Genomic DNA, 14335 nt, shown 5'->3' with positions numbered 1-14335 from the left:
GTCCTAGGATGCTTGTTTCCAGGGAGGACCTGGCCTGGCAGTTACCATTGGGCGCTGGGTCAAGACTGATTTGCAAATGGCTGTGTCCAAACAGGAATGGCGTGGTAAGCAAAATAACAATGGATTAAACCCAGATCCGTGACTGGGGGTGAATGTTTGACAATGTTCAACATTCCGTCCATCATCTTTTTGTGCTGAATTATCATGACACAGAAATACAAAGTTTGTCTTATAATGCAAGACAGAAACTCGTACCAACTGAATAGAATATAAGATTCAAACAGTGCACAAACTCCGTTCTAAAATGCGATAAGACAAATGCATTCTAATGACATGAGCACAACAGGGACACACATGTACTCACTCAATCGCAGCCTCTTTTACGGTGTTTAAGCATGCTTTATTTTGGAAAATAAGCGTTTATCTCGAGCACTAGTGATCAGCGCCCTGAGACCGATGTGTCACAGAAACTGACATGGAGCACACTTGTGGCTGTAGCAGTCAGAAGCCGGTGAGCTGTAAGGTGAAACACTCCGTCTCCTCTGGTACGGTAAAGCCTGCAGCTTGTGTGCACATTCACTGCTCATAAAACCGTGACATATACATGGGGTTGTGTGGATGACAAAGAGGATGTCTTGTGGGCTATGGCTAGTTAAGGGAAATTATTTTTATAACACCCCATAGTTCCAACGATACAAGTGGCAATCCGCCAGTGCTTTAGTTTTGCGTTGACAACACCATAGATGCTATGCAACAAGTTTAAAGGTGCTTGTAGATGGGTGGTCGGTGCGTGCTGAACACGGCACCCTCGCTTCTACTAAAGGTGTAATGGTGCTGTTTGGTGTCGTTCAGATCTACTGATCTTGGCACGCAAGTAAATACATTAAAAAACACATGCATACACCTTTGAGCTCAGGAATAAGCCACATGGCAAGGCTTTTCGCACAAGTAAAGTTGAAGAAATTAACGGTGCAAGTTTCCCGGACGGAGCCCCTAGCGCCTATCTGGTTCTCATCTCCCGGCGCAGACTGTGGTGCGCCCACTGCTCCTCGGCCCTTGCTGGTCTTCTCACAAGCTCTCTGTGCACTTGTGCGAAGCGCTGCGGGTATCACTTCGAAGACTCAGTGCGGCGTGCACTTCTGCAGGGTTGGGGTCGAAGCCTATGAGTAATGCAGTGCTGCAAAACAGATACCTACCCTTACCCGTTACTACAGCGCCCCCTTCAGCCTCAAGAGGCGCAGTGCTTCCTGCTCTCCCCTCCAGCTGGCCGTTGGTCACGGCTCAGTTTTCCGGGCTTCCCTGCGAGTCCCTGGGAGGAGGGGTCCCGCCCACTCCTGGATTGGGTTCCTGTAACTGACAGCGTCTCCGCGGCAACGCCATCCCCGGCTCAACCACCGCCTCCCGCCCGCCCAGGGTTGTGTGTCCCACCAATTAGCGCGCGTCCGGGCCCTTCTCATGGCCGCTTACAAAAAAAAATTATGAAAAGGCTGCCGGGGCAGCCTGAGAGAGCGAGCTGACTGTGGCACTATCATCGTCAGCCCAACGCTGCCGAGAGGCTTCAAGTTAAAGGGTGGGGGTGCACTCCCAGCGCCGCTGGAAAGCCGAGACAATAAGACACCCAAAGTCAAGTACCTGCGCAAGAACTTCACAAAAGTTTTCACTTTTTCCTGGCGAGATGCCAATGCTTGAATTCACTGCCCACCACTCTTATTTGTCCCCGAGTCTGTGGTACAAGATGGCTGCCAACATTTCCTGGCTTGAAGTGTTGGCAGCCAATTAGAACCAAGCTTGTGCTCAGAGGGTTGGGCTCCGCCCAGATATCAAAACATTTTATTTTTTTAATACCTCAGGAACTACTGAATGAATTTACACCATTTAACAAAAAGTTCTCTTTCTGAACCAAGGTATACTTTTTTGCTAAATTTGGTGCAATTCCGTTCAGCAGTTCGGGCTGCAGCCGTGTCTAAAGTTTCCAATGAAATAACATGGGAAAACACGTTTTGGGACCCGCCTTTTATTCTTGGCCCCCGCAGGGGAATTCACCCGAAACTTTCAGGATAGGAGCTAACCGGAGCGGGCCATACGTTTTTAAAATTTCGCGAAGATTCGTCAACCGGCGCCAAAGTTATTGGGAAAACAAAAAACGCTTTTCCTATAGAAACTAGGTCCTAACTATATACTGGCGACCGCCAGTAGATAGTATGTATGTATATATATATATATATATATATATATATATACACATATACATATATATATATATATATATATATATATATATATATATATATATATATATACACACACACACACACACACACACACACACACACACACACACACACACACACACACACACACACACACACACACAGCTCTGAAAAAATTCCAAATTTCCATGCTTATTTCTCTAGCCTTGAAAAATTGAGAAGACTCACGGATATGTGCCAGTTAGCATGAATTACTTGTTATGATTTTATAGAAGAAAGAATAGGCACATTACAATAAATTAACTTTTTTAAAATGCTTTTAAGGACTCAAAATTGCGAATTAACTTCTATTTTCTTACTGATATTCTTATTGGTTAGAGTATAAATGCAGTCCACTGATGTATGTTTTAATAGTTGCACAGCCTGGTCTTCTTGGATCCAAGCTTAACAGACTATTTTGTTCAATTGCACTAGAATGCTAAGTAGTGGCATTTGCTTGCAGATTTGTAACAGATAACAAAAGGGATTTATTTTAAAGCAAAAGGGATTAATGTCATGTTCTAATTTACCAGTGCACATTGAAGGCAATGGGGAGAATGTATATACCTTTCTTCATCACAAGATTGAATATTGCAAAAAATGCAGCCTTAAAACAGGACTATTGTGCAATGCCCATTAAATAGTTTACTCCTGTGGTCCATAAAGGGGTTTTGTTAGATAATGACATGTATGGACTACTGCTCATAACTGATTCACAATACATGCGGCAAGCAAAATGAGAAGTGACCTACTTGCACACACACATTCACAACCATATTCTCCAACCCTTTTTTTAAATGAACACACTGGGATAATTTGGACATTTGTAGACTTACAGCATCCTGCATAGGTTGGGTCTTCATCCGAGCCATCGCGACATTGTTTCACGCCGTCACACACCATGGAGCGGAATAGACACTGCTGACGGTTCTTGCACATAAAGTCCATATAGCGGGCACACAAAGGGTCTTCGCACATAAGAATGTGATGTTCGGCATCCATCAGTAAAGAAAACATTCAGAAAGACAAATAAATAAGTGTGCACTTAATTCCATAAACACATATAAATTGCTTGTTCTTTGGTGGTTATGATAGTTAACAAAACTAGTTTATGCCAGGCAAACTCCCGGCTCCTGAAAAATCGACTTTCTGCTCTAACAAACCACAGATTTTATTCTTCACAACATCTGAAACAAAAGCACTTCAAAAATAAAAAATGTCTTCCACTTTTCATCTTATATGTCCTCACATTTTCTGGCTTCCAGTTCCTCACTCTGCCTCTCATTTTTTAAAAGCTTCAAGCCTGATTTTGAGTATCTTACTAACTTGGTCCATTCTCCAATGTTCTCTCATCACTCTAATTTTCCCTCTCATTTTCCTTCTATTGTTCTGTAGTTTACAGAGTGTCTCCCTCACTTACTTCCTCTCAGCCTTATTCATTTTTTTAATCTAGTCACGTTCAATCTGTCCTTCATTCATTGTTTCTACTCTCCCTCATTTACAAAACCGTATTTTCTCTTTCCGCCTCAATCATTTTCTGTCCCTCGTTTCTTTTGTTGGCTCATTTTCTCTTATATACAAACATTTTACGTTGTGCTGAACAGTCTCTTGTTTGATTGAATGCGCTCAAGACCGAATCCTATGCTGTCCAATTACAGTAGCTAAGGTCTGTCTCACCAGGAGTGCAAGTGCCAGGTCCCTCTCTCTAAATTATTGTAAAATAATTTGCTGAGAGTCACTGTGGATTTTTTACTCTGAAATCTGTTCTTGAGGGGTTCTGCTGTTAATAACGGGACCTGAAAATAATTACTAATTAGTATAGGTGTGTGTTACATTTCACAATAACCGTCAGTTTAATTTAATAGTTCTCACCCATTTGAAAGCTACAGTGTAAATCGAGCAGAATAGATCAAATGGATGAATGTACGATGGAATTCCTCATGCCTTTTTCACGCATGCCTAAGGAACTCCGTCATTTGAACAAATGTGTCTTTAGCACACATTTGTTCTGCACGCAAGTCATTTTAGGGGGGTGCCGGATATTGGAATGGTTTAATTTACTATTCCAACTACAGTCTGCGCAACAGTAGGTAAGTTGGTGGACTTTAATTCCAACACCATGCCATGGATTCCTATTAGTACTGTATTAGTATAAATATATGATCATGGGTTCCTGGTAGTCACCTGTATTATCCGTGTCAGGTTTATCAAAGTCAAGAAAAAGAACACACATGATTTCATACACACATGTTCAATTAGTCTTAAGCACTGATTGAGGAAGTTAGGACTCACGACTGTCTGTTGTATTTTGCATGCAGTGTATTCTGTTCTGTGTTTCTTTAGCCTTCTGTTTATTTTAAACCCCTTCGTAATGTTTTCTTTTAAGTCCGTTTTGTTTTTAGCATACTGTGTTTTAAACATTTGCCTACATGGCCACCGTACGGACGTCTCGCGGCTATAAAAGAAGCCATGCCCATCAAGCTTCATTTGCGAGCGATACAAAGTTGTCTCCAGGTGCTGTCAAAGGGCGGTTCCTTTGCATTGTGTCGCTCTTTTTTTACTTTTATCATATTGACAAACAATTGTTTAAGGGCTGCGAACTTCAGAGGGCATATCGCTTAGTATTACTAGAGAACTCTTACAATTGATGAACAACAAGACTATTTCAATATGAGAAGATGACATTTGGGAATTCAAAACTGACTAAGTGTGTAATGAAACAATTGTATTGATCAGAACTACGTAAGAGTGGCGCAAAATTCCACCAGTGTGAATTGGCCATAAATTTTGGAATTTGCGCCAAAAACACAGGTGACCAGTAGACAATAAGCTATGTTAAACATCACAATATAATTCATTGATCATTCATTCAACCAAGAATTGGGTTTTTGAGCAAACTTTATTTTACAGGTAAATTAGAAAATCCATTCTTGAGTATTTATACTATATGATGATGTTTATCTCGAATTATTGAATTACCATTTAAATGTGCTGGGTTCTCTTTTCTGGGTCTCCCTTCCTGCAGTACCATCCCTAAATTCCCTTCCCCTCGTCTGGCCATTCTGAACCTCTGTTCATTTAAATCAGAGTTGGACCTGCCAGAAGGTGGGCCTCTTAAGGGTACTGCTCCTGAGGAACCTACGAGCCTCCTGACAAAATAAACCACCCACGATTAGTTCCTCCTGAGCAGTGCAGCAAAGATGGCAACCTTGGAATACCTTAGTAGAATGTTAGGAGACATGCAAAAAGATGTTGCCGCTACACGATTAGAAACTGCAGCCTTGGCAAGTCAGGTAGTTCAATTACAAACACATCGACATGGACGAACAAGTTACTTACCTTCGGTAACGATATATCTGTAAGAAACAGTAGTTAGTATTAGATTCCTTACCTTAGAATATCCCCAGGCGTCAGTCTGGATCCGGAAACTTTTGCGTAGCAGTACCCCTGCGCGTCGGTAGGCGTCGTCTGCAGGCGTCCCCTGCGGCTCCGCGTCGTCGGCGTCGTGCGCCGTGATGACGTCGCTGGAGTATATAGACGCCGCCTCCGCGCGCTGACGTCAGTTCTTTGCACACAGCTTTTCCGCGCCAGAACACGCAGAGCCATGTGAGAACTAACACTGGTGCCATTTGAAACTAGGGCCCTGAAAGGGATGTCCTTAACCCTAGGTATCAGTTCGCAGAACGGGGAGGATGGGTGGGGCGGTAAGGAATCTAATACTAACTACTGTTTCTTACAGATATATCGTTACCGAAGGTAAGTAACTTGTTCATCTGAAAGAAACAGGTTAGTATTAGATTCCTTACCTTAGAATAGATACCCCAGCAATACCAACCCCGGTGGTGGGTCTGCGAACCAATACAAACCTACACCAGAAAGTCCTGGAGGACCGAACGGCCAAAGAAGCCATCCCTCCGGACTTGACTGTCCAGGCAGTAGTGCCTCGCAAAGGTGTGCAGCGAGGCCCACGTGGCCGCCTGGCAAATGTCCTGCAAAGGGACTCCCCGGCCCAGGGCAGTAGAAGCCGCCGTGGCCCGAGTGGAATGGGCCCTCAGCCCAACAGGAGGCTCCTTCCGAGCCAAAGAGTAGCATGCTTTGATGCACAGGACGACCCACCGAGAGATGGTTCGTTTCTGCACCGCCCTTCCCTTCTTCTCACCCAAGTAGCCAACAAACAGTTGGTCATCCACCCGGAACTGGCGTGTGCGATCCATGTAAAACGAAAGCGCACGTTTTGGGTCCAGACGATGGAGCCGCTCTTCATCCTTTGAAGGATGCGGAGGCGGGAAGAAGGAGGGCAAGGTGATGGACTGCCCAATGTGAAAAGCAGAGACTACCTTGGGCAGGAAAGAAGGTCTAGTCCGAAGGACCACCTTATCAGGATGAACAGACAAGAAAGGAGGTTTAACAGAAAGAGCCTGGAGCTCACTCACTCTCCTGGCAGAGGTGATGGCTACCAGGAAGGCCGTCTTTAAAGTGAGAAGACGGAGAGGACAGGAATGAAGGGGCTCAAAGGGAGCGCACATCAGGAAAGTCAAGACCAGGTTCAAGTCCCACTGAGGCATCACGAACGGAGTTGGGGGATACATGTGCGTGATGCCCTTCAAGAATCGTAACACAATAGGGGACATGAATAAAGATGGCTGATCAGGTAGCCTCAAGAAGGCGGAAAGGGCAGAAAGATAGCCCTTGATAGTGCCCAGAGCAGAGCCCTGCTGGGCAAGGGAAAGGAGGAAGAGGAGAACCTCAGACAGAGGGGCAGAAAGGGGATCCACAGCCTTTGCTGTGCACCATGCCACAAATCTGTTCCACCGGCAGGCGTATACCGACTTCGTGGAGGGACGCCTGGCTGCCAGAATTACATCACAGACTTCAGGAGGCAAGTCAAATGGCCTCAACTGCCGCCGCTCAATCTCCAAGCATGGAGGTGGAGACTGGACAGGTTCGGGTGGAGGACCGTCCCCTGCTGCTGCGACAGAAGGTCCTCCTTGCCCCGGTAGCCACAGAATTACTCAATTCGTCGCTATCCTCGGGCATAGTGCCCCCGAGCTGGAAACAGGCTAGGGTCAAAACTCTCTTAAAGAAACCAGGACTGGACATCTCCGATCTGGCCAACTTTCGCCCGATCTCGCTTCTACCTGGTCTGAGCAAAGTGGCCGAAAAAGTGGTGAATAAGCAGATCTCCGAGTACCTAGAGGTTAACCATCTCCTCAGTGACTCTCAGACTGGTTTTCGCCCGGGTCAGGGCACAGACACCGCCCTTTTGGCGGTGACTGAAGAGGTAAGATGCATCTTGGATTCAGGGGGATCAGTTGCTCTGATCCTCCTGGATCTGAGTGCTGCATTCGATACTGTGGATCATGCTGTCCTGGCCCAACGACTGGCCCTGCTGGGCATTGTAGGATCAGCCCTCAAATGGCTGCAGTCCTACCTGGAGGAGAGATCCTTTAGGATTTGGGAAAATGGGTCCAAGTCAGAGCCCTTCCCTCTTCAGTGTGGGGTGCCGCAGGGTTCCTCCCTCAGCCCCACACTGTTTAATGTCTACATGGCCCCGTTGGAGAAGGCGATAGCCCCATTTGGGGTTAAAGCTATAAGTTATGCCGACGACACGCAGCTTGTCGTCTCGCTGTCGCAACATGAGGGCAGCATGGTTGATCTCCCAGACTGTCTTACAGCCATTTCCTCCTGGATGTCCAGTTCAAAACTTAAATTAAATGGATCTAAGACGGAGATCATGCTCCTAGGCAATCAATTTACCTCTCTGCCCCCTGAGATGTGGCCTGCCTGTATGGGAGATCTTCCACCTCCTAAGCAGCAAATAAAAAGCCTAGGCATTTGGTTCGAACCCCAACTTACATTCCAGACCCATGCGCAGAAAGTGGTTGGAGGCTGCTTCGGCCTGCTTCGGGCTGCCCGGAAGGTACTTCCTCTCCTTCCCTTTCAATCTAGAAAGCTGTTAATCCAGGGTTTGATTCTGTCCAAACTGGATTACGGTAACTCCCTTTTCCTCGCAGCCCCCCTTGCTACCATCAAGACTCTTCAGCGAGCTCAGAATGCCGCAGCTAGGCTGCTGATGGGGGCGCCGAGAAGGGCCTCAGCCAAACCATTGCTGAAAGCCCTGCACTGGCTCCCCATCCAAGAGCGGGTCTCTTTCAAATCCCTCTGTATTGCACACAAGACCCTGCAAGGCAAAGGCCCTCCAGCCCTGAGAGGAGTGATCCGACCTTACAAGTCGTCCAGGGCCCTTCGCTCGGATGGAGAAAATCTTGCCATTGTCCCACGAGTGAGGAAAGCGAGAACAGGAGGCCGACGGTTCTCACTGAATGTGCCAAACAAATGGAATGCCCTCCCTAGAGAACTCCGAATGGAACCGGATCATCTGAAATTTAGAAGAGCACTTAAAACCTTTTTGTTCCCTACCACCCTCTAATCTTGCTTTGCTTGAGTTCACCTGGTTCAGATTAGGATTAGCGCTGGGACGCTCCAGGGCAGCCATGCGCTCTACAAGTCTAAATCAAATCAAATCAAATCAAATCAAATCAAGGGGCAGGCGGATCGAGGGACCGACTGTCATGCTGAGTAGCTCGGGATACCAGTATCTTCGAGCCCAGTCCGGAGCCACAAGGATAACTTGGGCCCGGTCGCGCCTGATCTTCTTCAGCACTCTGGGCAGAAGTGGTATAGGCGGAAAGGCGTACAACAGACCGCAACTCCACTCGCGCCGAAAGGCGTCGCCGAGCGAGTGCCGTCTTGGAAACTCCAACGCGCAGAACTGATGACATTGCGCGTTCTCTTCTGTGGCGAATAGATCTAAACAAGGCTCTCCCCATTGCTGAAAGAGGCCTCTCGCCACGTCCGAGTTCAGACGCCATTCGTGATCCACCGAGCACCGACGGCTGAGTTCGTCCGCCCTGGCGTTCAGAGAACCTGCCAGGTGTTGAACCGTCAGAGTCACGCCCTGACGTTCCAGCCATTGCCAGAGACGCAGAGCCTCCTGGCAAAGGGTCCACGACCCCACACCGCCCTGTTTGTTGCAGTACCACATGGCGGTGGTGTTGTCCGTGAACACCTGCACTACACTCCCGTTGACAAAGGGGAGGAATGCCTTCAGTGCTAGGCGAATCGCCCGCAGCTCCAACAGGTTGATATGGAACCGGGACTCCGCCGGAGACCAGATGCCTCTGATCTCCGCCTCTCCCAAGTGGCCACCCCAGCCCTGGAGGGACGCGTCCGTCACAACCACGTGCTCCGGTTGGGGAAGGGAGAGGGATCTGCCTCTGACCCAATCGCGGTCCGTAAGCCACCACTGCAACTGTCTCGCAGTGCCCTCCGAGATCAGGACATGGTCGGATAGGTTGCCCTGATGCTGGGCCCACTGAAACTTCAGGTCCCACTGCAGAGCCCGCATCCGCCACCTGGCGTGATGCACCAGTAGGATGCAGGAGGCCATCAGCCCCAGAAGCCGCAGCGTCAACCTGACCGAAACCCGGGATAACGGCTGAAAGATGGGAATCAGAGCCTGAATATCCCGGACCCGCCGTTCCGGGGGATAAACTCGAAACTGCGCCGAGTCGAGAACCGCTCCGATGAAAAGGAGCTTCTGAGAGGGACACAGGTGTGATTTCGGCACATTGATGGAAAACCCCAGCTCGTGCAGGAGGTCTGCCGTCATCTGAAGGTGGCGGACGACTGTCTGGGGCGAGCCCGCCTTCAACAACCAGTCGTCGAGGTAGGGGAAGACTGAAACCCCTAACCGGCGCAGATGAGCTGCGACCACCGCCATCACTTTCGTGAACACCCGTGGGGCGCTGGTAAGGCCGAAGGGGAGCACGATAAACTGAAAGTGCTCGTGGCCTACCGTGAACCGCAGGTAACGCCGGTGGGCCGGCGGGACGGGGATGTGAAAATACGCATCCTGCAAGTCCAACGCTACCATCCAGTCTTGTGGGTCTAGAGCAGCCAAGACCTGAGCCAAAGTCAACATCTTGAACTTCTCCTTCCGGAGGAAGCCGTTGACGTTCCGTAGGTCCAAGATAGGACGCAGGCCTCCTTTGTCCTTCTTGGGCACCAGAAAGTAGTGGGAGTAGCAACCACACCCTACTTCTGCCCAGGAACGCGCTCGATGGCCCCCTTGGCCAAGAGGGCCGTAACTTCCTCCTGCAGAAGTGTCAAGTGGTCCCCCGACACACGGTGGTTCTGCGGTGGCATGGCTGGAGGAGTGGACTCGAAGGGGAGGGCGTAGCCCCTTCGAACGAGCTGCAGCACCCACCTGTCCGATGTTATCGCGCGCCAGCGGGAGTGGTGATGGCGAACCCTGCCACCCACTGGCGTCACGTGAGCCCGAAAGCTCGGACTAGGAAGGCTTGGATGCAGCAGCGGGGGGAGGCGTGGACTGACCTCGCCGCTGGCCTCTACCGCCACCACGGCGGAAACCACGGCCGCCACCGCGCTGGGGAGCGTTCTGCGGCGCGTGGCTGGCAGCACGTGTGGGACCGCCCCTCCCTTGGCCACGAAAGGGGCGAAACGAACCCGTCTGCTGGCGCTGGGTCGAAAGACCCAAGGACTTGGCCGTGACCCTGGAGTCCTTGAAGCGCTCCAGCGCGTGGTCCGCTTTGTCACCAAACAGGCGACTGCCATCAAATGGCATGTCCATGAGCGTATTTTGGACGTCTGGCGAGAAGTTGGCAGATCTCAGCCAAGCATGGCGACGAATCGCCACCGTCGTGGACATAGCCCGTCCCAGCGAGTCGGTCGTGTCCAGACCACAACGGATCGAGTACCGCGCCGCATCCCGGCCTTCAACGAAAGCCCGGGTGAGCTTGTCCCGCACTTCCTGGGGGCATTGCGGCAAACACTCCTCGACCGTATCCCACAGGGAGTGGGTGTAGCGGCCCAAGAGGCACGCGGTATTACAAGACCGCAGCCCAGCGCTCAAAGAGGAAAAGACCTTTTTACCAAATTGGTCATACCGCTTTGATTCCCGATCGGGCGGAGCCGACGGGAACGCGGACTGCGAAGTGGAGGCCTGGATCACCAGACTCTCCGGGGAGGGATGGGTGGATAGGAAGGCAGGGTCGTCCGAGCACGGACGGTGACGCCTGGCAACGTTCCGGTCAACCGGTGCACCGGAAGCGGGCCTGGACCAGGTGCCCAAAAGGACATCCGTCAGGGCCTCATTAAACGGCAGCAGAGGCTCCTGGGGGCATGACTGCGGTTTAAACACTTCGGTCAGAATGTTCGGCTTGACCTTCGCGACAGGGAGCTCAAGGCTCAAGGCCTTGGCAGCCCTCATCAGGACCACCGAATAGGCAGCACCTGCCTCAGACGCCACAGGGGTCGGGGAGACAAACCCAGGGTTGGGCGACTCGTCCAGACCACTGGCATCACCCAGATCACCTACCCAGTCCACATCATACTGGCAGGCACGGGATAAAGGGTCCTCAGACCCCTCCCAACCCTCTCCATACTCGTCCTCATCGCCGTATTCTGGATCGACGATATAGACCTCGGGGTCAATGGGCCCCATCGGCGCCGGATCCGGCGTCGGACGACGCCGGTCCGACTCCGCGTCAGGAGTCAGAGGGGGAATCGGGGTGGCGCCGCGTGGCGTCGGCGCCGGGGACCCGACGCCGGCCGGAACCGACGGCGGAGTCGCTGCACCGCGCGGAGGCGGTACCACGGGGTGGCTCAAAGGAACCGACGCCGGAGAGGCCGGTAGACCAGCCGGCGACGAACCTGAGGGGCCCAGCGGCGCCGAGGCTGGAGCCACCGGCGGCGTCGAGGCAGGAGCACCCGAACCGCTCGGGCCCCCAGACGGGACCGACGGGCCCGCAGGCGCCGTAGGCCCCGCCGGAGGAGACCTCGCCCTCATAGCGATGAGGAAGGCCTCGATCTCCTCACTCGACGCGCCTTCCCCAGGGACCGACGGGTATGGGTCAGACGGCGTCGGCAACCCACGCGGGGCCGCGGGGGTGGGGCCACCCGAGCCCCCGGCCGCATCACGCGGCGTCGGGGGGAGTCAGGGGTACGATGACGACGCCCCGACCTCTTACGCTTACCTGACGAACCGGAGGAATGGTGGCGACTCACGGAGCGCTCATGGCGGCTCCGCGATCGTTCCTTCGACCGCTCCCTCGACCTCTGACCGGACCGGGACCGCTCTCGACGCGGGGCCGACACACGGAGCTCGAGAAGCTTGCGGGACCGCTCCCGCCTAGCTTTACCAGTCAAGGCCCGACAGTCGACGCAGGACTCCACGTCGTGGTCCGCGCCCAGACACCGGAGGCAGAGTCGATGGTGGTCGGTGACCGACATCAGGCGGTCGCACTCGTCGCAACCCTTGAAACCAGGCATCCTACCGGCACCGTAGAAGATTAGTAATTAACAATAAACTTGGTCAAAAGACCGGAGTACTGCTCTTCGGATCTGCGCTAACTGGCGCGGAAAAAAGAAGAACTGACGTCAGCGCGCGGAGGCGGCGTCTATATACTCCAGCGACGTCATCACGGCGCACGACGCCGACGACGCGGAGCCGCAGGGGACGCCTGCAGACGACGCCTACCGACGCGCAGGGGTACTGCTACGCAAAAGTTTCCGGATCCAGACTGACGCCTGGGGATATTCTAAGGTAAGGAATCTAATACTAACCTGTTTCTTTCAGATAGCGTACTCTACAACCACCGTCTCAAGCCATTAGTGTTCAGAATCCCACCCCTTCAGTTTCCGTGAAAGTCCCTCAGACAGTTCCATTGGCGTCTCCAGAACGGTTTCCTGGGGACCCTACTAAATTCCAGACATTTTTAACACAGGTACCATTGCATTTTATGTTCAGACCAAATGCTTTCCAGATGCCCAATTTCGCATTGCCTTTCTTATTTGCTACTTAAATGGGGACGCTACTATATGGGCTGTTCCCTTAGTAAACACCGATGATACTTTCTTATATGATTGGCGCACCTTCAAAGCAGAGGTTTAATGAATATTTGATAGAAGAACAATAATAGGGTCGGCTGACCGTGAATTGCTTGAATTACGGCAGAGCAACAAAGATTTGATACACTATTTAACACAATTCAATCGCCTTATTGCAGAGACCAATTGACTTGAGGAAAAAAGGGCTGCAATTTATTATCAAGGTCTGAGGGATAAGCTTAAGGATAAGGATTTAATAGCACCTATTGACCCACAAACTAAGTCCTGTGAAGAATTAATCACCTTGACACTACCACTAGACCATCGTCTATCAGACCGTAAAGGAGAGAGAAAACAACCTGAGTTTCGTACTTATGTGGGATCCAAGGAACGATATACTAATGTAAGTCAAGATACCACAGAACCGATTGAAATCGGAGGGATCAGAAAACCACTCACACAGGAAGAAAAGGATCACCGACGAAAGACTGGTCTTTGTTTATATTGTGGGAAAAGAGGACATTTCATGCAAGAATGTGCTGTAAAACTTAAAGGAGCTGGACGCACAACCTCCAAAGAACATACAAAACCACAGGGAAACTAAGAGGCTCACGGAAAAGGCAGGAGTATTCCCCAAGTAATGTTAATCTGTCTCCTGAACATCTTTGGCAAATACTTTACAAATTGCAGTTCCTCATCTATCTCTCCATGTACTATTTGAAGTAGAAACCATTTGTGAAACCTTAACGGTCATGAATGACTCAGGAGCAAATGGGAATTTCAAGGATTCAAAGTTTTTTCACAAACTAACAATTCCCTATGGTGTCTAAACCACGACCTGAAACAGTACAGGCGGTTGATGGGAACCTTCTGACCACTGGTCCTATAACACATTCCACCATAAGTATTACGATGACTTGTCATATACAAGATACAAAACATAGTGAAAGTATTTGTTTTGATCTAATCGATGTACCTCAATTTGGTGTTATTCTTGGGATGCGGTGCTTATACACTACATAACCCCTACATTGATTGGGCTAAAAGAATGTCATTTTTAACTCCGATTGGTGTCCATTTACGTGAATATTTAGATAACTATTTAAACAAGCATTGGCATAGCCAATAGGTCTCCCCTTTAGGACCTTATAAGTATTTGGTTATGCAGCAGGTCC

General features: G+C 50.2%; 1 protein-coding gene across 1 annotated transcript in view; it reads right to left on the bottom strand.

The window, feature by feature from the left end:
* SORL1 (sortilin related receptor 1) overlaps window positions 1–14335 on the bottom strand; it is an 852839-nt gene that overhangs the window by 263854 nt on the left and 574650 nt on the right. Inside the window, exon 28 of the mRNA XM_078682321.1 lies at window positions 3086–3217. Coding sequence (XP_078538447.1) covers window positions 3086–3217 — 132 coding nt within the window. The remainder of the gene's footprint in view (window positions 1–3085; window positions 3218–14335) is intronic.

This window comes from Lissotriton helveticus, chromosome 3_1 (genome assembly GCF_964261635.1).
Source record: "Lissotriton helveticus chromosome 3_1, aLisHel1.1, whole genome shotgun sequence".
NCBI classification, from domain to species: Eukaryota; Metazoa; Chordata; class Amphibia; order Caudata; family Salamandridae; genus Lissotriton; species Lissotriton helveticus.
Note: the sequence above shows the minus strand (reverse complement) of the source record. Positions and strands in the feature narration are given on the sequence as shown.